General features: G+C 35.2%; 1 protein-coding gene across 2 annotated transcripts in view; it reads left to right on the top strand.

Moving 5' to 3' along the window:
• Nucleotides 1–27,500, top strand: part of LOC149305489 (zinc finger homeobox protein 4-like) — an 84,593-nt gene that overhangs the window by 2,464 nt on the left and 54,629 nt on the right. For both annotated transcript variants that reach the window (XM_089477327.1, XM_089477328.1), the window contains exons 1-2: nucleotides 1–111; nucleotides 1,660–2,162. The exon at nucleotides 1–111 is cut by the window's left edge and continues 2,464 nt beyond it. In XM_089477327.1, coding sequence (XP_089333453.1) covers nucleotides 1–111; nucleotides 1,660–2,162 — 614 coding nt within the window. The remainder of the gene's footprint in view (nucleotides 112–1,659; nucleotides 2,163–27,500) is intronic.

Below are 27,500 nucleotides of genomic sequence, written 5' to 3' on the forward strand. Positions count from 1 at the left end.
AAAATATAGGCCTGACTGGGATGAAACTGGAGAGCCCGGCTGACCCTCAGATGTTGATTAACCCATTCCAGCTTGACCCTGCAACAGCTGCAGCTCTAGCACCAGGACTTGGTAAGTATCCTAATGCCTAATATTCTAAACCTGTGGGGTATGTCTTGACCAATGTTCCATCTAATTTTTCTTAGGTGGCGTGCGCAGAAAATTTCTCTTGTGCAAAAATTTTCCCAGAGCCAAAATTTTGTGCGCACAATATCCGCGCCTCATAAAGTATTAAAAAAAAATAATATATATTTTTTATTATTGGGAAAAACTGTTGTGCGCACAATTTTTGGACATGTGCGCTCTCTAAAAATGCTATGTACGAGCGCACAGCTTAGAGGGAACACTGGTCTTGACCTGGGGAGGTTTGGACCGACCGTAGCAGAGGTGTGAGTAGTCTCTCAACTATAAATTGTTTTATGCAAACTCATCGTGGCTAAGCCTAAATGTTTAAAACATGGGGGTGTGACACCAAAAACCACTGTATGTGTTTTGTAACAATGACATAAAACAAATTGACATGTTCAGCATATGATAGTGTTCCTTGAATGGCAAACAGAGTTTAGAGTTTTTGAATAATTTCAGAAGCTTAAATTTAATATGTATTTTTGAAAATAAGTGCTATTGGGTATATATATATATATATATATTCAAATACCTTTAGAAACATATAGTGCAGCAACCAAAAATGTTGAGCATATGAAATTCTTAGAGCATTTTTTCAAAACAAGCAATCCAATTAACACTTTATCAATAATTCAAGGATGATCATGGAGTTGGGCCATTAAATATTAACCCTTTATATGCCAAAGGATGTACAGCACTGTAAATGTAATACAATTCTCAGTCGCCTTATGTACAAACTGCTATCTTCGAGTCTCCACCAGTTGTACTCATTGGTTTAGTGGTCAATGTCCCACTAATTAAAGCCTTGCTCAAATATATCAATTCTACAAGTATAGGATAAAACATAACATAGTTATTAAGTAAGGTGTTATAACGAGTTTAATATTCACCATTGGTAAGCTCAATATTAGCATCTCTTAGTCTGTATATTTTCCAGGGGAAAACTCCCTTTTGATGCATTTGTATGAATCCATATTATACTGTTAGAATTTATAGAATGCTTACTTTTCTGACATTTCGCTTTTTTAATTCATGAACAGCAGTAAGTTCAAGTCCTAACATGTGTATCTAGTAATTATATCATAGAGTTAACTGCAGAATGTTCATGTGATCCATCATGTATGTGTATATTTCAGTACATTACTCATTAGCGCACCTACAATTAGTGTCTTGCAAATTAATCTAAGCTAAGTTGCAAAACCCATTGGTGTTTTGTTATTTTATTGATCACCACGCTTGCCTTTGAAAATACAAATTCCTGAATGACATCATGCCCAGTAGGAGTAATTAAAGCTATCTGATGAGGGAATTTAGAAGTTGAAAGGGATGATTGTAATTGATCCTGATTCAATCCTATTACAGCTTTTTATAGTTTAAGCTCCGGAGAAAGAAAACTCCTGGTTGAGGCTTTATTTTACGGATCCCATTGTGTATGCTTTTCTCTCTGTTCTCAGTTCCCCGTTTAATTTTTTTCTCTTTTTTTTTCCCCTGTAGTAAATAATGAGCTGCCTCCAGAAATCCGGCTTGCCAGTGGTCAGCTAATGGGTGATGACCTGTCCCTCCTTACTGCAGGAGAGCTGTCACCTTACATCAGCGATCCGGCGCTCAAGCTGTTCCAGTGTGCTGTATGCAACAAATTCACCTCTGACAGTCTGGAGGCCTTGAACATGCATGTGAGCAGTGAACGCTCTCTCCCTGAAGACGAATGGAGAGCTGTAATTGGAGACATTTACCAGTGCAAGCTTTGCAACTACAACACCCAGCTGAAAGCCAACTTCCAGCTCCACTGCAAAACTGATAAACACATGCAGAAGTATCAGCTGGTGGCGCATATTAAAGAAGGGGGCAAAACCAACGAGTGGAGGCTGAAGTGTATTGCAATTGGCAATCCCGTGCACCTAAAATGTAACTCCTGCGATTACTACACCAACAGTGTGGATAAATTACGCTTACATACCACCAATCACAGGCACGAGGCGGCTTTGCGACTATATAAGGTAAGAAAGGGGAGGTGTCTCTTTTGGGGTTGGGACTAATAGTGGGGGCGTGTCTTATTAACCACTTAGCGATAAACTTGCTAATGCACATCAAGGTCCAGGTGCTATTTACATAACACATGCTTGTATATAATACATATGCTGTGTGCCTTGTCATAATATATATATATATATATATATATATATATACAAATATATGTGTTTATATATATATACTTACATATATATATATATATATATATATATATATATATATACACACATTTTTCCAAACCAGTAATAGTCAAAATGTCAAGTTATATATTTTTGCATTTATTGTCTGATAGCTGAATTAGTAAGGCCACCAGATATGCCCAAAGTATTGTTTTTAATATTATTATTTACCATTATCGCCTTTAATACACACATCTATTTGTGATGTTATATATCCGTGGAGAGCGTGCAGTAAAGCTTTTCTGTGACTGTGTATGGTCATACGAGCTTTCCTTAGACACTATTCAATGCAAAAGAATGATTTGCTGTCAGTTTTACTGTTAACAGCTGCTTAACACCGGACTATACACCAAGCACAACAACGCCTGCGATCAATCAATATTCAATGATATCAGTCATGCAGTTCTTTTAGAATCTGGGCAGTAGGGTGGTCAGGCTGCAGAGGGCATCCAAAACAATTGTAAAAATAAGGTATTGGATTTAGTGACTATATGCATTAAATATTCATTACATTATAATAAATATAGTGATAAATAGATATAAAACAGCTTATACAGTTGGTGTGGAGACATTCAATAGTTAAAGTGGCCTGAACCCCTTAATTTAGAAGTTCCGTGTTCCAGGAAAAGCATATATATATATATATATATATATATATATATATATGTATATATATGCAATGAAACCATTCTAGGACACCTGGATCTCCACCTCTTAACATCTGGTTGGGGATTCTGAGAGTTGTAGTTCAACGATAATTTGGGAGATATAGCGTGCCTGCATCTTGATGGATATGTCATTATATTATAGTGCTTTACCCTGATCCTTTGTCTTTTTTTATTTTATTTCTGTTTATAGGAAAAATGCACAATTTATATATATAGAAAATGTATCATTTAAAAAAAATTATAAAATTCCAGCAGCCAGCAAAAAATCCCCAGTAAAACGTGAGGAATATCCTTAAAAATACCCGGTTTCAGGCTCTTTAGGAGTGTGCTTTCAGAGCTGGTTTAGTCTCCTCTGCCCACAGTCCGGTAATCTGAGAAGACGTGTAGGGGGAGCTAAAAAAATATTTAAGTTATTTTAACTTATACACTTTACCTAAATGTCACCTTTGATTAAGCTGCCAAACAATAGTTTATCACGCACACGTTCTAAATTTAACCATTGATTGTTTAAAAGGTATTCTTCTGTAGCATTAAGAAGATTTGGAATCACGAATTATATGATTTTTTAATTCCTCTAGTCAATAAAGACCTTTGAGAAAACACCTTGTCCACTCACCCCTGCCCCATTAAAGGTTTTTTTTTGGTATTTCAATATGGACAAGATTATGAAATTTAAAACAAAATCTTTAAAAAAAATGAAATCTATATATATATATTTGAAATTTTTTTTTTTAAGAAAAACATTTATTCTACGGTCTAAATAATTATTGGAAAAACATGATTACGACTTCGACTGATGAAGGGTTAAGTGTTTTGAATTTAAAATGTACAACCTTTGCATTTCAAAATTGCATCTCTGAAGACTCCGCAATCCATTTGCTGTATACTTGAATGGATACTGAGTAATTCAGCTAGCATGTAGAAAACAGAAGAAATTCCCTAGCAACTAACAGAATTTCCAAGAAAAATAATAAGTTTGCCCTTTTGTACATGTTAAATGGCTAGTGAATTTTTGGTACTGCAAAACAAAAAAAAAGTGTCCAATTAGGACAACAGCAGGAATTTAATTTTGGAGCTCAATAAAATATCTGTTTTTATTGGAAACAAAGTAAATGCATTAACCCTATTCCGCATTCCAGGAAATATTTGTAGTCATGCATGTCTAGTTGGAAGCTTAACCCCTCGGTAGCCAGAATTTGCTGGAGCGCTTCCTGTTCGATTCCTTTGCAAGCAGTTTTGGAAGCCAAGGCTGTAATGGTTTATCTCCAACTGTAATCCTTAGGAAGCAATAATAAGACAGATCTTACCAAGATCCTTACTCCTTCTTAAGGAGGTCACTGAGACACCTTTCTCAGAAAAGAGACACCCATAAAACCTGGTCCTGAGAGATTTGCATTTACTTAGAAGTCAGTTGGATGCAATTGTTTCCAGTACACGGAATTTTCATTATAAGGGATATGTGAATATATAATGAAACCAATAACATGTATGTAAGGCGAGAGAAGGGTCCCACATGTTATTCTGTGCTGGAAATTTATAATGCAAACCAAGTAACCTGAATGTAGTTTACTGAATGTAAAGAGAAAAAGGGGTTAATGTAGGTGGAAGGTGAAAGGTCAACTGAAAAGCCTCATCTTCCCAGATGCTTAATGCTAAACTGATCTTTTTAATAAAAAATCTGTTTCACAGATGGCGTTTTAATGCCTTTGGCAGTATGGGGCAGTTTAAACGTTAGACGTATGCTAGTAAAAAATATTTCTGTATTTGACCAGAACAACACCTTTTGCTTTTATGTTTAGAGGTAGAAGACATGTGGATATGTTTTCTTGGCATGGAACCCAGAAGCTCAGAGCTGATAGCCTTTCCATATGGGCCTAAATACCTGAATACCCCATGTCTGTTAGCAATGATGAAGCAAACAATACTGTATTCACGTTGGATTTTTTTTTTTGTCTTAATAGTAACATAGAACCTTAATCAGCCAGAAATCCTGCTTAGGAATGTGCTTTCTTTGAATAGCTTTTCTTTATTGGAAGAGATGGTGGTCTGAATGGGGTAGATAGACAAACAGACAAATGCATGAATTCTCTAATTAAGTTTAAGATGGCGAGCTCGCTCTGCAAATCCGGTACTTTAATGTGCGACTGCTGGCCTTAAAGTTCTGGGGCAACTTCCCCGGGCCGGCCCTGCTTCAGACTCGTTAAATGTTAACCTAATAATATTTCCTCGCTGAAATTATGCTGCATTGATTTTGTATTGGAGGCAGCGTGAGAATCTATCCATTTTAGCTCGAGGCCCCAAGATTCTTATTAAAACAATGAGACCCAAGGGCAAATCTTAGCACCCTACAAACATTTGATCACTTTTATTGTTTTGCTATTGTCCATTGAAATCCTATAACACAATATTAGGGTAAACCATTTCACTACGGCCTGGGTCAGTCGAGGCAAACAATAGGGAATATATATTATACATGCTATATTGTTATTGTTCTCAAGCTCCAATTAGTCAGGGATGTCCACATAGGCGAAACCTAATCACACACATTAAGCAATACAGCAAACAGTGCATTACAGGCTAGTCGTTGACTGTGTTTTACAGGATTGATTGATGGTCTAATCTCGGGTCATTTGAGGCCAGCAATTTTCATGGTCAGCTTGGTAGCCTGTATTTGATGCAAGACATGTAAATTCTACGCAGCATCTGTCATTCAGATGGGGTCTTGTTCTTGGCTTCAATTTTGCAAGTTTGATGATCACCGTTTTTTCCTTTATATGAAAGATAACCATGCATTTGGTTAATTGCACTTTTCTACTCTTACATCTGTCACCAGCGTGACCAAGTCATCTCTCATCTGTCGAGCTGATATAGGGCTATTTGCATATATGCGATGGGGCAAGCAAATGCAGTTTGTTGCCATCATCTCTACATGAGACAATGTATGTAGTCTTTAGGTAGATTTTGAATATTACATTTCCTCGGGGAGAATTTCTCAGGTTTTCTTGTTATCCATGTTATGGATGGTAGCACAAAAGTTTAAAATAAGAACCTAGCATGACAAGAAAATAAAGAATAGGAGTCAAAATGGATCAACAATCCAATCCCAATATTTGCAGTAGCCCTTACAGAATGCAATGATACTTTGATTAGTTTGGCATTTATGTTCTAACTTATTCCAGTAGGACTCTGACAGTATTGTGATTTAAAATGAAATATTCCTGATATGTGAAGTTCCAATTATTGACCTGTCATTGTCCCAGTATGATGGTAAAAGAGGTCAGTAGATTTGTACAGCTTTTATTTGCATAAAAATCATTGTGCTGGCGGAAATTGGAATAAGTCGGAGGAACCGCAAGCTTGTTTTGCCTAATGGCATTCAAGTAATTTGCTTAGATGAAGAAACCTGAATGGAAAGATAAACAAAAATGTATTTCTTTCTACTCTGAGACAAATACCCCACTATGGAAATTAATTTTTTTTTAACTTTCTGTAAGAGCATTATTCAAGAAACTAGATTTATAAGCTTTACCTAATGCATCGGTTTGTCTTAGTCTGTGAATTCTTGTTCTGCCATACCCGTTGAATGTATGCGCGTAAATTGTAGGCACTATGTTAATAAAAGGTAACAATAATATAACTATTTTTAGATATTTTAACATGCATTTTCTAAAAAAGTCAGAAAATGTCAATCCTTCATTGCCTTTCATTACTTTCCGATCGCTAATTTCTTACACCTTATGTTCTTAAAATGTACTTCTTGCATACGCACTACACAAGAACAGTGATGTTTTCTATTACGTGTCATCATCTAATTCTTACCTGTCATCATTTAATTGTTATGATGTAAGAGGGGATTATGAGATAAAACACATGAAGAGCGTATTTACAACTAATTCAGTGTACTCATTTTTTTTAACAGTGTTTAAGCCAGATGGTATTTTTTATCACCATTAAGGGATATTTTTAACTGTGACATTTGTTAGTGATGCATTAACAAAACGGGTCTAAGGTGTATACATAAGCGTTAAAGATACAGTGAAAGCTCAAACCCTACATTTGTAGAAACTAAAACAGATTTTTAAACTCTTCCTACCTCAGTATTTATTTTCAGATTACTAGGGAATATATTTGTCCATCTCATATTAAAATGATTATTAACAAGGGCAGGTGTTTTCACCCTACAGTGGGTCCATATGTGGCTTTAAGTGGCCCCAGTCTATGTAAAAATATATTATACAATATTGCTGTTCACTTTAAAGAGTTGGGCAGCACAGTCTGGGGTGGTGCTTTAATGCAAATAATAAAAATAACAAAAAAATTAAAATAAATAACACTAAAGTCTATTGCGAATATAAAATGAGAGGTGGATATTAACTAAGTACCTTATGAATAAAAACAATGGATATTATTCTCTTGGTGTTTCCAAGTTCCTAATTAGATGTTCTCAAGGGTTAAACAGTGTAAAAATGGGTGCTCTTATTTATTGAGAGTACATTGAGAATGCATATATAAATAACATAACAGCTTGACGGGAAAAAAAGAGACGTTCCATGAAGAACACCTGTCAGTTATAGCCCCAGACAAATTGGCCAGATAAAAAGCAGGCTAGAGTATGATGCTCATCATGTACCCTCATCACACGAGGCTGATGACATTGAAATCACTCGAGCTTCACAGTTGTGGTTTTGCATATCGCCAGGCACTGTCAGGAATAGCTGCGTATCGCCGTGGGTTTTCTTATAGAAGCGTGAGGGTAAAACAGACATTGTAGCACCACAAATGTTTGAAAGTTCAAAATAAGGGAGCACTGCAATGCCCCAGCCTGTGTCTCATTCATCAAATATAAATGTACTTCGTATACGTGCTAGAAGCAAATTAGTGTTAATGGTTTAAAATGTGAACGATCTGTGATGTGTTCAGACCATTGGAACTCAAAGGGGTAAGTAGAAACATAGATGCATAGAATCCTACGGCAGATAAGAACCATTTGGCCCATCTAGTCTGCACGTTAAAATAAGTGAATGATATTGAAGGGAAAGCGTGCTTTCTGATCACAGCATAAACGATTAGATCAAAAAATAGCTGGCCACAACAGATCCCCTGAAATCCCCAGACTGCTGAGTAAGAATAGATTTGTGGTTCAAGAACAGTTTAAGAACGAAGACGTTGTTGTCCTAAGGACATCATATGAAACTAAACGTGTAATGTTTTTATAGTATTTTGGAGTCATGCTTTTAAACGGCATCTCTCTATAAATTTTATTAAAGAAAAAATGGTTGAACTTTTTAAAAAGCCTGCAGTTTATAGCGGGTCTAGGAGAAATTACAAAACTAGAAAACTCATTTAAAAACCTAAAATCAATCTTTTTATTCGCATTACCCAATTTCCCATTTAGCATTGACCTTAAACGTACCTTCATTTTAATGCACTTGGTTTTAATGAATGTGGATCTTTAATCAATAAAATATTGTTACCTATCTCGAACTCGTATTTTTAACTTTTTTTCACCACCAGTGCCAGTAGTCCTTTGCAAAGCACTTAAAGGGTTAAACTTACAAGAGGCCTTCTGCTACCCACAATAATGCTGTCGCTGGAAATTGCTACGCTTTAGTTACTATTGATCTATAAATGTTGAGTTTTAGCTACACATGCATACACTTAACTTGCAATAAGTGTCATTAGCACATCATAATCTTTGTATCCCCTCTTAAAAACAGGGAATAGTAGGCGCTCTGTTGGAAAAAAAAAATGAACAAATACGATCGGGCAGATTAAAATGGAAGAGAACTTTCCTTCTGCTACATCTGGTTTTACTTTACATGAAAATTAGTTTTCAAACAAACAAAAAGCTGCAGACAAGTCAACTTGAACTCATTGAGCTAGTTCAACTGTGGCTTTCTTAAATAAATCCTGGGCGCAGAAACTGTTTATAAACAGATGCAGTAGATGCGCCTGTGGGTACAGAAAACTGGGAACCGGGATAGGAACATCAATTACATGGTTTGTAAAGCGAAAGAACACTTGGATACTGCTTACGATGAGGAATACTTACTAACCGTACAATAACCCTTTCAGTTCTGGCATCAAACAGTTAAATAGTAACAAGCATTTTTCGGTCGTTACGTATTAAAGTTATTCCAGAACTTGTGGGTTTATGGGTTCTTCACGTACAATTCTTGGGTTAAAAATGTAAATATGGTTGCTCTTACTTGGGTGTAATATGTCCAATTGCACTGTTTCAGTCTTGTCCAATAGGGGTTAAAATATGAATAGTAGATTAGAAATAGTCCTTTGTTGCGTATTATTTTGTGTGTATGTGGCCATGTGTTAGGGAATATTGCACCCTTTTTTAATAAGGTTTCACAACTGTGACAAAATTACAAAGGGCATGATGGTGCAATTACAAAAAGAGCATGCTTTATAGGTTAACGGGACCAGATTTAAAGCGGCATAAATGAAATTATTTATTTAAGGCACCCAGCCTTATGTACAGTATGTATTGTAGGAGGTGATCATAAGTATTAGCATTTGTATGTGAATAGCTAATAAGCCACAAAGGGTGTTAAAAGGATATACTATCATAGTCATCATGTTTATATATGGAACAGTAGTAAGAACAAATCCTCCATTCACCAAACACACACACAGGGAGGGTTCCTTAACAGATAGATCCGCACATAAGTAAACTTTAGGTTGTCCAATGTGGTGGCGCAGGGATTACCGAATGACCTTTGCCACGCCAGTGACAGATGTATGACTTTTTCTGACCCTGTTATTTCTTTGGAAGGCTGTATAACACAGACCAGTGCTACTGATTATCAAAACAGAAAACATTCATATTCCATTGTCGAAGTGTAATATTAATGTAATAGGCACTTTTCTTAGAAAAGCCAAGGGCTATTAACAAGCTCTTGTTCAAAACAGGTATGGGGAACATGTTTTGATGCATACATGCATGCTTGTAGGTTAACATCATGAAACATTTGCCCCTTTCACGCTAGGGATAATTAATGTATTTTTAGTTATGGTTGGCAGACATCCCATTTGTTAACGAGAGCTTATGAAAAATTCATCCCAGTGTAGAGCATAGGTTTGCACTAAACAACCGCTGCCCTGTGCTTTGCATTTTTAATATGCTTTCGTTTGTAATTGCTTTGGACCAAGCATATGCCGTCAGTGCTTGATTGTTGTTAATGCCGAGACTCCATGTTGTTGATGATTTAAGCCCAGGGCGTGCAAACTGCAGCATGACAATGGTTGGCAGTCAAACACCTATCATCTCCAGCTTGTTTGAAGCTGGTAGAGGATGATATTGCTTGGAGCGAAAATAAGATCAGACCCCCCCAACCCTTCATCTTCCTGCCATGGGGGTCGAGTTCCCTGACCAGGTCAAGCTGTTAGTCTGTGTGCATGGGCCATGAAGACAATTTAAAATGACAGGTATGAAAAAAGAAGTAGGGCGTCAGGACCACCAAAAGGACTATTCTTCCTGCTGAGGACAAAGAGCATCAGAAAAGGCTGCCTTTTCCCCTCACTCTCTGGATTTTAACTAACTGAACAAAGAATGATGTGCGGCTAAATGGCTGCTACTTAAAACTGACACATAATTTAAGATTTCCTATTATGAGACAGATAATATATATTTCTTTATATTTAAGCACAATCCAATTATAGAAATTTGGTTTAGACTAGTATTATTAATATATATTTTTTGCAGTTGATGCATTTTTTGCCCTAGTAATTCGATCACATTTAATAACCCTGTAAAGCTTATCCGGTTTGTGTCTTAACCCTCTACCTTCTGGACCAATGTTCTGTTAACCCTCATTTGAAGAACTTGAAGGGTTAATACAGTCGATAATTGTTAATATAATGCAAGTAAATAAACTGAAAATGATAATGCTATTATGATGCACATTGTTTAACAGACTATTATTAATAAAACTAATGTTAGTTAAAACAACCTTTTCATAAAAAAACCTACCAGAGTACATTTCATAGACAAAATCCTCATTAGTTAAAAAAAGGTGTAACAAGGATTAAAGAACATTTCTCTTAATTAGATTCAGTTTTCCGGCCAATTACTAAAATGATAACAAATAATTTCACTGGCAAACATACACTAATTTAACACCCAGTTATTTTTCAGTATATGCGTGTGTTTGGTGGTCAGCCCACTTAGTTATACAGGTAGATATGATTTGAGAAGAGCTAATTGCCTCTCCTGATAGGAAATAAGATAAGTATTAGCCAAAATGTTTTGTTTTCATGTAGAATCTCAATCACATTTACAGCTTGGATTGTTCCAAAAAAACATGCATAAGGTCCACATTACATGGCTTGTTAAGATACAGGTAATATTGTTCAATAGGACCCTATCTTGAAATGCCAAAATTGTATGTGTTGATAATAAGTGCCTATATGATAGAAACTAACCAACCGGGATCCATATATTTGCTTTACAAATTGGAGGAAAGTGAATTATGATCTAAAGCCATTACCCCGGAAAATGGTATGATCCAGCCACAAACTTTATATTTTGTAATACGCATTGTAATACACATTGTAATGTCTATTTCCTCTAGACACTATTGTTATGAAGAACACAGATGGCCTTTATACTGTAAATGTATCTTTCCCATATGGATTTTAATATGCTGCCTGCATTATTTAATGTATTGTCACAGAAGACATTTTCTGTGAAGAAATATTTGCAATGCAGCCATTTGCTTCCTAATTGATTTTCCACGTTTGTTGTTTAGTGGATAGATAAGTAGAGCCTGTGATATTTGATTACAGAGCAAGGCACCCATTTAACCTCCTGTTTCTTTGCTGGCCAGGATTTCAAACAGGAGATAGGCCACCTCCCTCAGGCTCAGAAGGATCAGCCTTCTAGCAGTAATCCCTAATGCTATGAAATAGACCCGATAGAACGTCTACTCACTTCTTCAAGATTATCTTTATGAATTTTCACTTTTTTGTCCAGAGGCTCCACAAAAGGCTTTGAAAATAAGATAAGATCTCGTAGCTTACGAACACATACCTGTAAGCCATTATCATGCATGTAAACTGCAGAAGATCTAGGTATACTTTTTGGGTTCTTCAGAAGTATACATTTACAAAGTAGTTGTCACAGAGGTCATTTATTCATACCTGGGAGAATACCAGGGTAGGATACCCAGAGCTCTTCATCTTCTAGGGTAGTGGCTTCCTTAAGGGACATGGGTAGCGGGGAAAAGAGGGTAAAGTCACCCTGTATCGGATTGTTCTTCTGACCCCCTAAATGTAGGATCCAAAAGATAAATAATTACAGAGGTCTAAGTTGTTTATGGAATTTCTCTGATACGTTTTACCGTTTGCATTTAAATGGTTATCTTTTAATAGAAAACTAATTACATTTTCAAGAGAGACAGTAAAATAAGCATTCTCTAATAATGTTCATACATTTTTCACATTTTTTCACATTCATTTTAGGTCAGAGGGGTTAATAAAAGGGGAACAAAAATGGTAATTATAGCTTTAAAATACACCTCAATAACCAGTGCACACCTTGTTCTGGTCAATTTATTCTCAATTAATTTTGTTGTGTTTTCTTCTGTTATTATAATGATATACTGTCATCTGTTAAACCTCTCTCTGTAGGATTTTCTATAGAAAATGCCCAAACTAATACAAAGACCCGTCGAAAAAGGACACATTACGGGCTATAGACAGCATATGCAATTTAAAAGGCCCCCGAAGGGTTAATGTTTATAGTAATTTAAAAATCTTTGTAACAAAGGACTAGATAGGATGATGGAAATTATATTCAGCCTTTTTTTTCTATTCTAAAGGCCCCCTTTCAAATCTTTGCCAATGGCAAAATAGGATCCATTAAAGGTAAATGTGAAAAGTAATTTAGTATAAATATATTATTTCAAAGAGCCCATTTCTTGTAGTGGATGGTTTTAATTTCTGTAAAATTGTCATATATCAGGCTGGTTGAAAATCTCTTGAGTGTCTCTTTCCATCACTTTTTCTCTCGCTCTCTCTCCCTCTCTCTCCCTCTCTCTCGCTTTCTCTTTCTTTCTCCTGTGGTCTCTCCATTTAAATGTGTCTGTCCTTGCTTTGCTCTCCCCGGTGATCAAAAACCAGCATGGGGGAGTTTGAAAATTCCTTGTATCTGGGAGTAAACAATTCCATTCTTTAGCTGTCTCTTAAGCTTCTGGAGAGTGCTAAATAATACTCAGAACATAAGCAGTACATTTTAAATGTCTGTTTTTCTTTGTCTGTGGTTTTGTCACTCCTCAAGCATTATGAAGAAAACGTCTGCTCTGTAATTCACTTTGCACTTATTTAATTTGTGTTTTCATGGTCAGAAGGGGACATTCGGTCTATCTGATACTCAAAGGAAGCCTGATATAAACCAGAATCCTTGTGCTCACGACCACAATTAAACCCTTTTATGCACATTCAACTTCTGCACAGAACTTGAAGAATTTATACAAAAAATGGCCAAATGGTGTCCAAATACCAACAAGCTTTAAAAATAGCTTTATTGTAAATAGGTGAGGCAGATATTAGATGATTGCAGCATGATTAACCTTATGAATGGTGTGCTAATTTAAAAAATTCCAGAATTGTATGAAAAGTTAGTACAAAACAAGTTGTTACCATGGAGTTTTAAATCTAAATCCTGTGACTCAAATTATTTCAGCACGCAATCATAATATCCAGGAAATACTAATTGCAGCCATTGCGCTGTCTAGAACAGCGTTTGATAATATCTATAGAATGAGCCGAACCATATAATATTGTTTATTGTTTTCGAGGAATTCCGCCTGTACTGGCTGGCTGAATTGAACACCTGGGTCTATTATCTAATTACCATTTTGAGTCATTATTGTTTATTGTTTGAAGGTTTGAAGCATGAAAAAAATCACTATGGAAGTTTAACCTTACTTATTGTTCTAGGACCTAAGAAAGAATGTGCCGTTCCAGTTAACATTTTTTAGACTGTGGTTTGGAAGACATTTAGCAAAAACTTTAAATATTGCATTATTTTATTCTGTTACATTCCTGAGATTGGTGATTTTCTTCAGTATTTTCACCAAGAACAAAAGAAGGAAAATTAAAGTAATCTTCAAAGCAACCAGTGGTATGTAGAGTAGACGGTGGCATTCAGACTAACTAAACCTATTCTTCTGAAACAATGTGGTTCTTAGAATGGTCAATGGCTGCATAAACATGGATCTTTTAAGAAAGTGATGTCACCCATGGCAATTTAGATGCTCATGCGTATTTAGAAATTAGGTGGGCAAATGCAGCTGTTGAATGATAACAACTCTCATCATTCACAGTGAAAGTCAAAAGTAAATTAATTAAATACATACAATAATGACAAAAAGACATAGATGGCCAGAGAATAGACACTGGCCATTTAAAGATTTTGACAGTTGAAATATTTTAATCAGAATTCCTGGGAACTATCTGGGTTTGACCTGGAGCCTCCGGGGGAAGCACTGCTTCCCTGGGTCTCTGGGTCACCTTCTTCTTTCTCTATTTGGCCACACCCCGTCCCTAATAGTATTAGTTGGCGTTACAAATATATCTGTCAACTAAGTAAAATGTTTATTGTGTTTATTTACTAATAGTATCCACGTATGACAATTTGATAATAGAGTTGTCATTATTAAATGAAATATAAATGTCTGTATTTGTACTGTTTGTTTTCTAGAGTTAAACCATCAATAACAGAACCGATCTGCTTTTACTTGATTATTTCCATTGTCCTGTAAGTGTACACAATTCAGATACCCAAAGGCCGCTGATCGCTGTGTCCTGAGGGCAACACACACCTAACGCTTCTGCATGGTGGTAGAGAGAACAGAGTTAAATGGTTATTTACCTGCTAGGTAAATAAAATTTTATTTTCGTATAAAACCGCTAAATGCTACTACAAATAATAATACCTTAAGGTGTGATTAGGAGAAATATAAAATATTTTTGCTGTTCTTAAAAACACGCACTTAAAACTCAGTATTTAAAAAAAATATATATATATATACAGTCTTACAAAAAGAACCCAGCTCAAAAATATTTTTTAAGAGCTTCCTTATTATACGTATAAATACACTATTAAAAGCCTTAAGTATGCATTTGCCATCACCACCCGCGCATTGCTTGTTTTTAGGATTATTGACTAACTAGAAGCAAAAAAAGCACTTTCAGTGCCTCCACGTTAATTGTGACCCAGCTAAAATTAGAAGCTGTGAACTGAACCCAGAGCCACATTTAAACTTTTGCATTCCAATAAAATGAGCGCATACTGTGATATACCTGGCACAAGGTCTAAGACATAAACACGCTCATCAGGGAAAGCTAAACAACATGTTATTTGGATACTGCCCTTCAAATTAAAATCGGATGTTTCATTCAGAAAAAGCTATTACATTAAACATCCAAATCAAATTAAGGTGCTCTGACGGTTAACTGGCTAAGTGACATAAGACATACACAAATCTATGGACGTGCTCATCCTAGACAGCTTTGGACTTCAATCCTTGCCATGCACACGCAGGTTCTGGTTGATTATGATGGGAGTTATAGTCTGTAGCAGTTGATGTGGCCAGATGTTGCCTATTGTCTGTCTAGATAAATGTCCTGGATTGGCCCTTTTTCATGCTTTGTATAAAGCCCAGTTTTCTGAAATGTTTGCTCTTATATTCACAAACAAAAATGATTAAAGGCGTTTAGATATATGCCTGCTCTCTGTAATATATATATATATCATACACTATATATTCTTAACGAGTTAAGCCAGATTTTTAACTCTAGATGCTCATTTACAAATTAGTTTTCACTTACGTAAACCCGACACATTTCATGTGGACCAATCACCACAACTTTGGAGGTATAGAGTTTAGATCTCTCTCTCTATATTCTTACCACGTGTACAACACGATTAATATTTTACTTTCCAATTAACAATAATAGGTTGATTTGTGGTAAAAAAAATATTAAAACTCATGTGCTCCCTTGCTCTACTAATTCCGCTAGCACAATGTATAGATTATATATTATGCTACCGTTATGCTAGTACCTGGATACTCCCAGTGTTTGCCCCTGAGTCTCAGGGTGAAGGGCCAGAATCTCGGGGTCACAGAGTCTGAAGCTGAGACGTTCATGTTCTACACAGATCTCATGATCTAGTGACTTTACCAGCAGTATGTCATGGTTGAAATCCCTACTTGAATGCAGGTGGCTCAAAAAGGTTTTCAAAAATGATGTTTTCAGGTATTAGCAGCATTTTCTTAAAACATCTGGCGGCTATTAAAAGGTTAATATTTCATGATTCTCAGGGTTAACTCATTTAGAAAGTTCCACAGTTTTGCCCATGATGCTTAGTGAGTTAAATGCTGGCATTCATAGGAAATGTATTTCCCGTTCTACTGTTTTGCCCCAACCTCTCAAGGGTGAACTCGATCACTAAAGTGTATAGCTATATGTCATCATTTTAAAAGAAGATGAAACAAAAAAAAACCAATTCCTGTCGGAATTTAGACTATATTTATTAACCAAACATTTCCATGCTTTTTTTCCCCCCCGCAAGCCTTTAAGATTAGTCATTGAACAATTAGCTATTTTCATGAAAGAGAGGTCCCATTTTATAGGCTTCAACTAAGGTTCTGCGAAATATGAACAAGACATTGTTTACTGTAGCCAGGAAATTTGTTGGCATTGTTTCTGCATAAGCGAAGTATCTCTGGATTGTCTCAAAGTGTTAGCTGCTTATTTGCAGACATGGGAGCTTTTAGTGAGCAATTTAGGTCAATGCATAGCAGGGGGAAGACGTGTTTAGGCGACAGATTTTAAATCACTATAATATAAATATGCTTCTCTTTTCATCCGGAATTTGCTTTCTTTCTAGGTAATTTAGTGCAGCAGACATGCACTCATGGTCGTCTTTGTAACGTTAGGGATTAGGATAGCGAGGATTAAATGCTGACCCATAATCTTCCATATCAACTTTAAGAGCGAAATATAATATGCAAATGGAATACATTCATTTTGTGTTTACATATTTTAATCTCAGTAATTTAGTTTTAAGATGATGAGAACTCATCCTTGCCTTATTTCCTTATTTGAATCCCACAGCAAAATACCATTAAAAATCTTTATCCTTACGTTTTAGAGAATAAATGTTTATCCAATAGGGATTAAAACATAATTTACTAGATAGAGTTTTTACTTTATGACACTTTTAGACTAATGTCATTATTAAATATGTAAATTAATGTTTCACATGATTAGGAAAGTAACTCCCAATGTTTTAACAAATTAATAGTTCAACCGCATTACGTAATGGATGGTGTTGGTAAAATTGATACATTCTTGCATTTTCATAATTTTTTAATAACTTTCCCATCGGGGATAGTGCCCACTCAATTACGGGGTTTTTTGGTTACAAAACTACTATGACTGCTTTTCTTTATTAATCGGTTCATCTAGCTCAATGTGCAATGCTTCAGTAATTTAGCAATGGGCATTCTCTTAATTGTTGTTTATCCTTGTTTTAGATTAGTAGAGTAGTAATTATTTATTTCTTGAAATGTATGTGGAAACTGATAAAACAAACATATTATTGTATTAAATTATCTTTTTCTTATATGGAAGCCAATGTTAGTCTTGAGTATGGTAGAAGCAGCATTTTAAAGCTATACTTCACCATTCCTAATTGACCAGTGTCAACGATGACAGGGTTTTGAAGTGCTTGTGATGGCACCTAAGGGGTAAGTTGACATCTTTGTGGTGTCACCTAAGAGGTAGGTGGACATCTTTGTGGTGGCACCGAAGATGTAGATTGAAATCTTTGTGGTGGCACCTAAGAGATAGATTGATATCTTTGTGGTGGCACCTAAGATCTCTAATAGAAAACACATATCACCAGAACAGTTAGCATGTAAAGGAAGGTGGCATTTTTTTTTTTACGTTTGTTGTACCTTTATCTAATGTCCTTTGGCATAGAGATTGCACTCTATTAACCCTTGAATACATCAAACTGTGTTACTCAATATACCAAGGGAAGAAAGTCTGGCAGTTTACAGTGAGGACTTAACCAATGTTTTTATCTATGATTAAACAGCACAAGTTAAAACAGTATTTGCAATCCTGCTTAATAAAGTAATATATCCTTTAGTCCTCAGGCCGAATATTATTATTATAACTGCCAGTAGATTTCCTCTGTGTGATCTTTTAAATTTTATTTTCCGTTAGAACATGCACTCGATTAGGATTCCTTTCAATAAAAGCACTGGGTGCAGGCTACTCACATTTTTTGTGGCCTGATCATAACTTCTTACACTTTCTAAATTCAAATATTTGGTTATAATGTTACATTTTACAAGAGACTAGGTATCAATTGTTTCATCTTAGTGACTAAGAGAGTTACACAGGCAGACACAAATATAGCAAAGATAGACAGGGGCTTTAAAAACTCAGAACAGTTCATAGAAATATAGAATTTAGCATCAGATAAGAACCATTCAGTGTATCTAATCTATCTGCTTTGACTACTGCCTATCCCAAACTTTGATGTGATCTATGGGTGCAGTGCTAGGCATCATTTTTGTATTAGCACCTCTGTTTATTTTACAAAATAAAATAAAAGTTCTTTAAAAATGTTTTAATTTTAAGTCGAACGAGTAGTAACCCCAATTTTGTTACCTTTAAAACACAACAAAAAAATGCAAGATCACTTTTTTTTTAAAATATACCTTATATTTGGATAATATAAGAAGCAAAGTAGTCCCGCTGTAGTAGATCTGATACATTACTAGGATTGATTGATCTCATAGTTTGTTCTAATAATGGCTGTAGTTTGTAGAAGCACTGTAATTATGGAGAAATGTATGAGGACTGTATTTTGTAAAGAAAATTACTTAAACATGAATTTTATTTAAGTTCCGATTTTTTTTTGTTGTTGCTTTAAGCAAAATTTTCTCATGTTACCAAATAAATCCATAATTAATTTTTCCAGATGCATTTGGTTCTTGCTATAATAGAGAAACATAGTATACATCTGCGTGAAACATTTTAGACTTAATTAAAAAGGTAGAATTCAAAAATGTTTTCCACTGAATAATTGCAGTCTTAGCTCATTTATCTAGCTGGTCTTGCAGGTACAGAATGTAGTGTTCCCTCCAGCTTTTTCAATCAAAAACAGTCTTAGAAATGATGTTGGTAGATTGTAAATTTAATTCACCCTGTATATCTACATATATAATGTTGTATAATTAATCTTTTTGCATTGCATAGATTCTAAGGAAATTGCTTGGTTTCACACACAGCATCATAATATTTTAGCCCCAGGGTTGCCAGCTGTATGGTCTGTATTAGTAATTGTGATGTTTTAAGGCATGCTTTTCCTATCCTTAAATTCGCAGGCACTTACTAAGTAGATAATGGAATTAAATGTTACAAAAAATACTTTGGTGTCAATGGCAGAAAAGACAGAGAACATTTAGCTTTTAAAGTCAAAACTGCCAATAAATATATACTGTAGCTTTTCTGCTAATCTATGTTGTTCCTTAAATAAAAATGAGTAACTATGTAACTTGGTTCAATCTGTTCTTTGATTCCGCCTACCGAGTTTAGTTTGTGGCTTTAAACCAAAATTCTGTGAAAATAGACTGTTGAATGAAGACTATAAGCGAGTTCAATTTTAGTGGCTCGTGAAGATTGAGAGTTATTCTGGTAGCTAGTGAAAGATTCAGACATGACAAAAGCCATCATCAGCATAACAAGCATAGTAAAATACACTTATGCATGGACATGTCTAAAGACACAAGGTACATCACTTGGAATCAAAAAGTGGTATAACGTGTTTTTGGTAGTTAGTGAATACTTGGAAAGGACAGATCATGGTGGTTAGTGTTTCTCAGAAGGTCTGCTTAGCACCTACCATCAAGACAAGTAGCTCTCCACCTTGGATCTTCTAGTTGTGAAGGCTTCCTTACCATTCTTTCCATAAAAGTCTCCAATCCTTGTCTCTCCAAATATTCTTGGGTTAAGGTTCCCATCAATAGTTGAAATTGTAATAACAAAAAAGATGGTCATCAAAACTATTTTAACCCAACACATATCTTTTTAATGGAATCCATGGCGCTTTTCATCTGTCAATCATGCCAGTAACCATAGCAAATCTAATATAATTTATTTTGCATAAATCATCATGTGAGTTATCTTGAGTTATTTTTTGGTTAAAAAAAGACAAAGTGGAAAAAAGAAAAACAGTTTTTTCGTCTAAAAGGTATCATAGGTTTTTCAAGGTCTGATATATGCCCCATAACTTTGCCTCGGCTTGGCAGCAACTTTCTGGATACAAGAAAGCTATTTATTAATTGTAAAATAAATCATTAATGAATAGAACTTCATGTATATTTGAGGAAAGTTATACCTTTCTGCTATGAATCCCCGACAATATGGCAGTGTTTCGTTGCCAAAAGGTTAGTATTACATTTTTTCTGCAGGCTCAATAGTGGTTACTGGTAACATGTGTTTCGATGGTATTTTTTTATTTGGACAAAAGCCAAATAATGTTAGTGTATGTTTAAAATACTTAAAAAAATAAATTAGTCTTTTTTTTTATTAAAGTTGGTAATCCAAGAACTAAGATGAAAACCTCTGTATAGCTATAAAGTCTACAGAACATGTGTTATAAAGTATTTCACTACACAGGTTTCTCTAAAGATACACAGCAGACCTGTGTTCCTGCCAATTAGTTAGCAGGTCTATCAGTGGAGGTCCATCGGAATGTAACTCGAGACTCAGGGAGGATTTAGAAGGTTGCACAGGGAATACTATGCTATGATTGGTTGTAAGGGTAGATATTAAGCACCAATAAATATTTAGGATGAAAGAAAACACATATTGAAATGAAACACTTTCAGTTAATTCCTTCTAAATAAAACATGGAACTCATGTAATAGGTAACAACTGGGAAAATGTCAGAGGGCTTGACTCTGCCAGTTCCATAAAGAATTGGGTAAATGTATGTTTTATTTAATTAATTTGATGAATATGTGATTAGCTGTATGTTTTTTCCCCAAAATAAATATATGTGTGTGACATTGTACAAGAAATCACTTTCATGGGTTTAATATATATATATATATATATATATATATATATATATATATATATTTATATCTAAAATAGACTGAGTACCTCATTATTATGTCACTGTAACAGTATCTCGTTCCATCTCTTAAACTGTTTTGTACTTAATTATCAGTTAAGGATAATCCATGATAAGGAAATTCACTGTTATGCACTAAAATGCAAGACTATGAATTGTAACATTTTTATTGTACACGTTAACTTGGTATTGAAAGCGACGGGGTCATTGATCAACAGTTAGTGAAGATACTTACAAGTATCCTACCTAGGCTACACCTAAAAAGTCATTATTATTTATTGGCTTCAGGTTTAACTTTGCTATAGATACTCACTTTGACTTGAAATACTGTGGCACTTGGTCCCCTAGTAACAAAGGGATAAAGAAAACATAACCATTTGACACAAATAGTCCCTTTGGGATTGCCCTTACAAAAACTTAGCTTAAAAGTACTTTACCTTGTAGAGAGTGCAATATATCCCTTAGTTTGAAGGCAAAACAATCTCCTTGTATCCATCAACACAACTACGCTAAGAGTGCAAAGCTACTAAAGTGGACTTCCAACACTAGGTAGGTGTAGATCTAAATATACTGCGGGTTTGGAATATAAACGTTTTAAAGCACTCTTTATTAATATACCAGGATATATGGAGCTTATAATAAAATTAACATTGCAATACTGAGGGCTACAAAATTGGCTGCATTTCCTTAGAAGTCCCGTATACTTTGGTACTGTCCACTTAAGCATAGAACAAAGAAAAATATAACAATACTATGTTGTTACGTTTTTAAACATTTTTATTTGTGGAGTCGTGTCATGTGCAGACATGTTGTAACAACATTATGTGACATAAAAATCAATTGTCTCATTTCCATGTGTGTCTATCTCTACCTTTTTATTTCATATCAGTAATTTAACTGATATGTTTATACAACGGCCCATTTTATTTGTAACTTATTAATTTAATTTAAATTTTATAGTTTGCAATTCCATCCTTTAAAGACCACAGATTGTTCTACTGACCATTCCTAGGCTTTTCTAATGAAATCCCATTGTCGTTTAAAATATGTTTCTTAGTAGCCTTTAGAGTAACTTACTACAGTAGTTAAAATTGCTGATCTATAATTTTCAGATTGAGACTTTGTTCTGTTTTTGAAGGAAGACACCACATCTGCTTTCTACCAATACAGTGGTACCTCTCCAGATGAAAGTTGGAGATATTAAAGCCAAACATATTGAAATTCTTAGAGTACACATTTTTCTTGTCACATAAGATAATTTCATTAAAATGTACTTTGAACTTTAAAGTTTTTTCATATTGTACCGATGGTAGTAAATGGAAAAGATTTTGGTGTATGGCGGAGGAGCTTGGAGGGGGGTGTAGATAGATTAAAGTTCTGTAAATTTCCACTAACTGTTCTCTGATACCTTGCTTCATATCTGATGAGCTTATTAATGAAAGGGCTGTGAGCTTGCAAACAATTAGACTAATCACCCATATGACATCATCAAAGGCACAATCTTTCAATCCAACAAGCAGAAGTAATCTAACATGAGATGACATAATGCAGATAGATACAATGTGTTTTTAGAACCTTCAATGTTCTGTACTTCTATAAACATAAAAAGAATATTTCAGAATAAGCTAACACCAAAGTCGATATGTAGTTTACAAGTAGTCTTGCCGGTATTGCTAAATTGATGACTCCACGCCTTGTGTTTTCATTATTCACAGCTATGAAATTAATATACTTTGGTGCGCGTCCTTTGTAATCAGCAGTCACCTTGGCAGCTCAACTGAATAAACACAAACTCGGTTTCTAGCTATTTTCAGATATCAACCCTTTGAGGGCCAGGAGGGATGGGTAATACATTCCTCTACGGAGTGAAGGACAACCCTTTGACATTTGAAGGGTTAAGAGACACTGATCTCTGCTTACTGGCATGTGTGCGTATGGTGTGTGTATGTGGGGGGGTTGAGGGGCTTGTGATGAACTGTTAAATAAAATGATCTGTCCCGAGGCCAGTCACTTGGTTCTTTGCCAAACAGTAATCCAGCACAATTAACTATCAAAGATGCAAGCACTCCATTATTCTAAGAGATCAGACTTCAGCCACCTGGAAACTTACAGAACTCACCCCATTTTTTTCTTCCTACATCACTCTTGGAATTGTAATGGGTTTTAGTATGTACAGAACCAATGTACCAAGCCAATACACTGACAATTGGGGTCAAGTTTGCAAAGTGCATGTCTGAGAAATTGTCTGTCTTATGGACGGCTGTGCTTGGCTCACTTGGCATAAGATGCATACCTAAAAATGTTACACAATATCCAGAGTGAGGTACCGAGTAAGCATCATCTTAAATAGCGTTAAAGGGGAACTGTTTTAAGGCAAGACTGTCCAAAAAGTTGTGCATAAATCTATAGTATGATATTTACAGTAGTCAGGGCTAAATTTTCCTTAAGGCAGTCAAGACATGTGGGCCATTTTCTAGGAGGCCATAGGCGGCAGAGGAGAAGCTTAATAAACCCTTATAAACCATAATATGGCTACTATTGGGTTGATGGGGTTCATCAGCCACTATGTTAATCCAGCCTTGGAATTCCTATAATTAAGCAGTTACTCCATTATTCTGATTGCACCATGCAAAACCACAGCATACTATCAGCATTAGTTTGACCGTATGACAAGTATATTTTAAGCAATACTGGCAGTAGAGAAAATGAATTTTCTTTTTTAAATAGCACAAACTTTGTGCCTGAAACATTTCTGAACCTGAATCCCTAAAGAGTGTCATAGTAATTTATGTCATGCCAAGTACATTTGAAAGTGTGTATGAAGCCACTTGCTGTGAGACTCCTAATGGTAAAATGTGCCACATAAATCAAGGATACTGAGTCAAGACATGTACAAATGTTATTTTGCCTGTGTTTTTATTAAAAACAATAATTTATTCAATTAAAATGTTAGTTAGGCACATGTATACACAATCATGCTATGTTTTATATAAATACTTATGTCATCTGGCATTAGAATATTGAATATTATCAGTTTAGGCATTAAGTTTATTTAAAAAATTACGTTTATTTAAGTTTATTTGAAAAAACATCCTGTGACATTTTGTTTAGAATAAGATCCTCTGATGGTGAGACAGCTGCACTGACATCAGTAGTGAATGGGCCTAACAAATTGCCGCTTTATTATTATTATTACTTGTTATTTATTGATTTATTTAGTACCATCATATTCTGCAAAGCTGTACGAAGGGAGCTATATATTCAAAAAATAAAATAAAAATAAAATAATATTTTCATTCAGGCAATGGAACATGTCTGTGGTGTTGGCGGGGTATCTAGTGAAATGTCTGTCATAGAGGCTGGTAACTTTGGGAAGTGTTGATCTTGTAACGTGTCACTTCCTGCCTCTGTTATTATATAACATCTTACTTCCTGCCTCTGTTATTATATAACATGTCACTTCCTGCCTCTGTTACTATATAACATGTCACTTCCTGCCTCTGTTATTATATAACATGTCACTTCCTGCCTCTGTTACTATATAACATGTCACTTCCTGCCTCTCTTCGTTAGATATAATGCAATAAAATTCAGGGGTTGTACAAGGATTTTTGCTGTAAGAAGCCATGGAATCTTTGAGTACCAGAATGGTGCCTTGCAAGCCGCATTCAATCAAGCTCTATTTTTTTTTTTTATTATTTAAAAATTGTGTGTTTCCACTACAAAATTAAAAGAAACACAATTACGTAACTGCCAGTAGGCAATTCATTTTATGTTCAATACATTCCCCTGCACCCAGCCTTAGGTCTGCATGATATAATACTGAACATTAATGCTAATGTTGAATTTGGAAAGATGAAGGTAATTGGTACATTTCTAAACGAGGCACTATTGAAAGCGGCCTGCAGGATAGAAAATTCTGTATTAGTAACCCAACAAGTCAGAGGAGTCTTTTCTTCTGAAAGAAACAATGATAGCAGTAATTAATGACCCTGACTCTGTGCCAAAAAAGCTTTCTTCTGACAACTCCAACTTAATTAAAACTTAAGACATTTCAATGGCTTCAGAAAGCCCCTTATGGGGTGAACTCTTGCAAACTCGTGAGAAAATTCAGTAAGTTAAAGGAAAAGATGTGTGTTACTACTGGTTCCATGACTCTAATCCCTGACAGTCAAAGAATCTATTTAGGCAAAGGCTTTTCTTTTAAGGAGCTCACACCTGCAGGCTTACTGACACTTCCTCTGCACCAGAAAAGGCACTTTTTGTGTTGCACGGAAGATCAGATAATAAAACTCTTGCTGTTGCTTTTGTTTTTGTGCATTGTTCATTAGCCTGTGAGTATTGCAGTCACACTTGATATGCTTGGTGGTAGAGCAGCTCTTTCAGATCCAGGGCTGTTGCAAAGTTTGGTGCAGAAGGGCAACAAAAAAGAAGGATAACCCTTCATGCTCCAGGAGGTTGTGTAATGTCCTTCTTCGCTAGAAAGACCTATTTTACTTTTCTTATTTCAGGCCAAACTAGCAAATACAGTAAGCAAGAAGAAAGTTGATGCAGGTTTTGACCGTTTCTAAGGGCAATTAATCTTTATTTTATGAGAATTTGGGGTCTACCTTATATTGCAATGATAAATTGTACTTTTGGTGCTAGTGTGGAGAAATTGAAGATGTTTTATTACCCACTAAAAGATATCTAGACATGCAATGTTTTGCTGTTGAGACCAATTTTTTATTAGTTTTGTAAAAAAAAATCTATAGCCTTATGCAAATCTAGTAATTATACCGTAATACATTTGCTTTTTGGATCACCCCCTGAATCACAAGGTCATAATATGATTGTTGTTGCGAAAAACAAACTAAAGAAGTTTTGCAACTATTGTTATTAAAAATAACATAACTTTCTCTCTATATTTATTGAGAAATAATTCTAGCAACATTTTTTTAAAAATTGCATAATCATAATTTTACATCAGGTATCTGGATTGTTCTTTTTATGGTTGAGAAGGAATTGGTGACATTTTAATTACCAAAACTGGGGCACTTAAACCCACTTCATGATATTGTATGCCGTTATAAAAATGGCGGGCTTTAAAGTCTTTCATGATGGCGTGGAATGTCATGTGAAAAGTATATGTAACATGTAAAAAGTAGCAAGCACCAGCGACAAAGCCAAAGACACAGTGGTCACAAGACAAGCTATGATTTCTCGCCCTTTTTTTGGTGGTTGTTTGGGGGGATTATGGGGGGTGTAGTTTAGGGTTAGGTATGTCGGTGGGGAGCATTAAGAAAAAAAAACAATTTGTGCCTTTAAAAGTACTAATCTGTTACCATAGATACCAGAATGTGACACTATTCTTTTGTTAACCCATGGAGAGAATTCTTGTCATATTTAACATGTTTTCACTCTTAGTTATGTCTAGTTCCCTGGACTAGTTTAAGTCCAATACTAGATAATCTTATTAGCTGTGGGTAGTCTTTCTTCTTAGCTGTGCAACCATATGTCTCCTGTAGCATCGTATATAAAGCATACCTCATACATGGTATGTTCCACTAACTTTGTTTGATAAACAGATTAAGATTACCTTATCATATACAGAGACTGTGGTTACAGGAAAGAGAAAGACTTGCGTGTCATGTCATCGCTGTGGTTATAGAATATTCGCAGGGTAATTTAATCTTTAAGGGTAGGATTTTTTTTTTACTAATATCTTTCAGATGATGTTGATGATTTAAACTTTCATACAAAGTTTGGCATACAAAGACGTTTTTATGTATACCTTATTAAATCCATAAAATCTAATATGACATTATAGATAAAATAGATTAACCCCTGCTTTACACGTGCTGCCACTGATTTGTAGCCATTATGCGTACTTGTATATTGATTTGCAGACTCATATGAATTATATTTAATGTATTGCCATCTATGCAATGTTACGGGAAGGATCAAAGTTTCTTTACTTATTATGTATTGAATTATAAGTACCTGAAATATTAAAGCCAGGGCCCTCCAATGGTGAGGGGAGCCGTGAGTCACCAGTATATCTTTTTTCTTTCTGTTTCTACACGCGTATGGAAACGACAGATGACATCGTAGTTTCCCAATGGATGACCACAGCCTCCATGTTTAAATGTCCAGACTATGTCCAGTCTATAAATAACTAAAGTCTGTAAATATCAGTGTAATTGGCTATGATTTGGGGTGGAAATATCACATCTGTTCCGTAGAACCCCTGTCTCTAAAGATACCATAATAACATTTATATCAATTAAGTGTAGGATT

This window comes from Sceloporus occidentalis, unplaced genomic scaffold (genome assembly GCF_023333645.1).
Source record: "Sceloporus occidentalis isolate IW3139 unplaced genomic scaffold, rSceOcc1.0.p SCAF_11, whole genome shotgun sequence".
Lineage (NCBI taxonomy): Eukaryota > Metazoa > Chordata > Lepidosauria > Squamata > Phrynosomatidae > Sceloporus > Sceloporus occidentalis.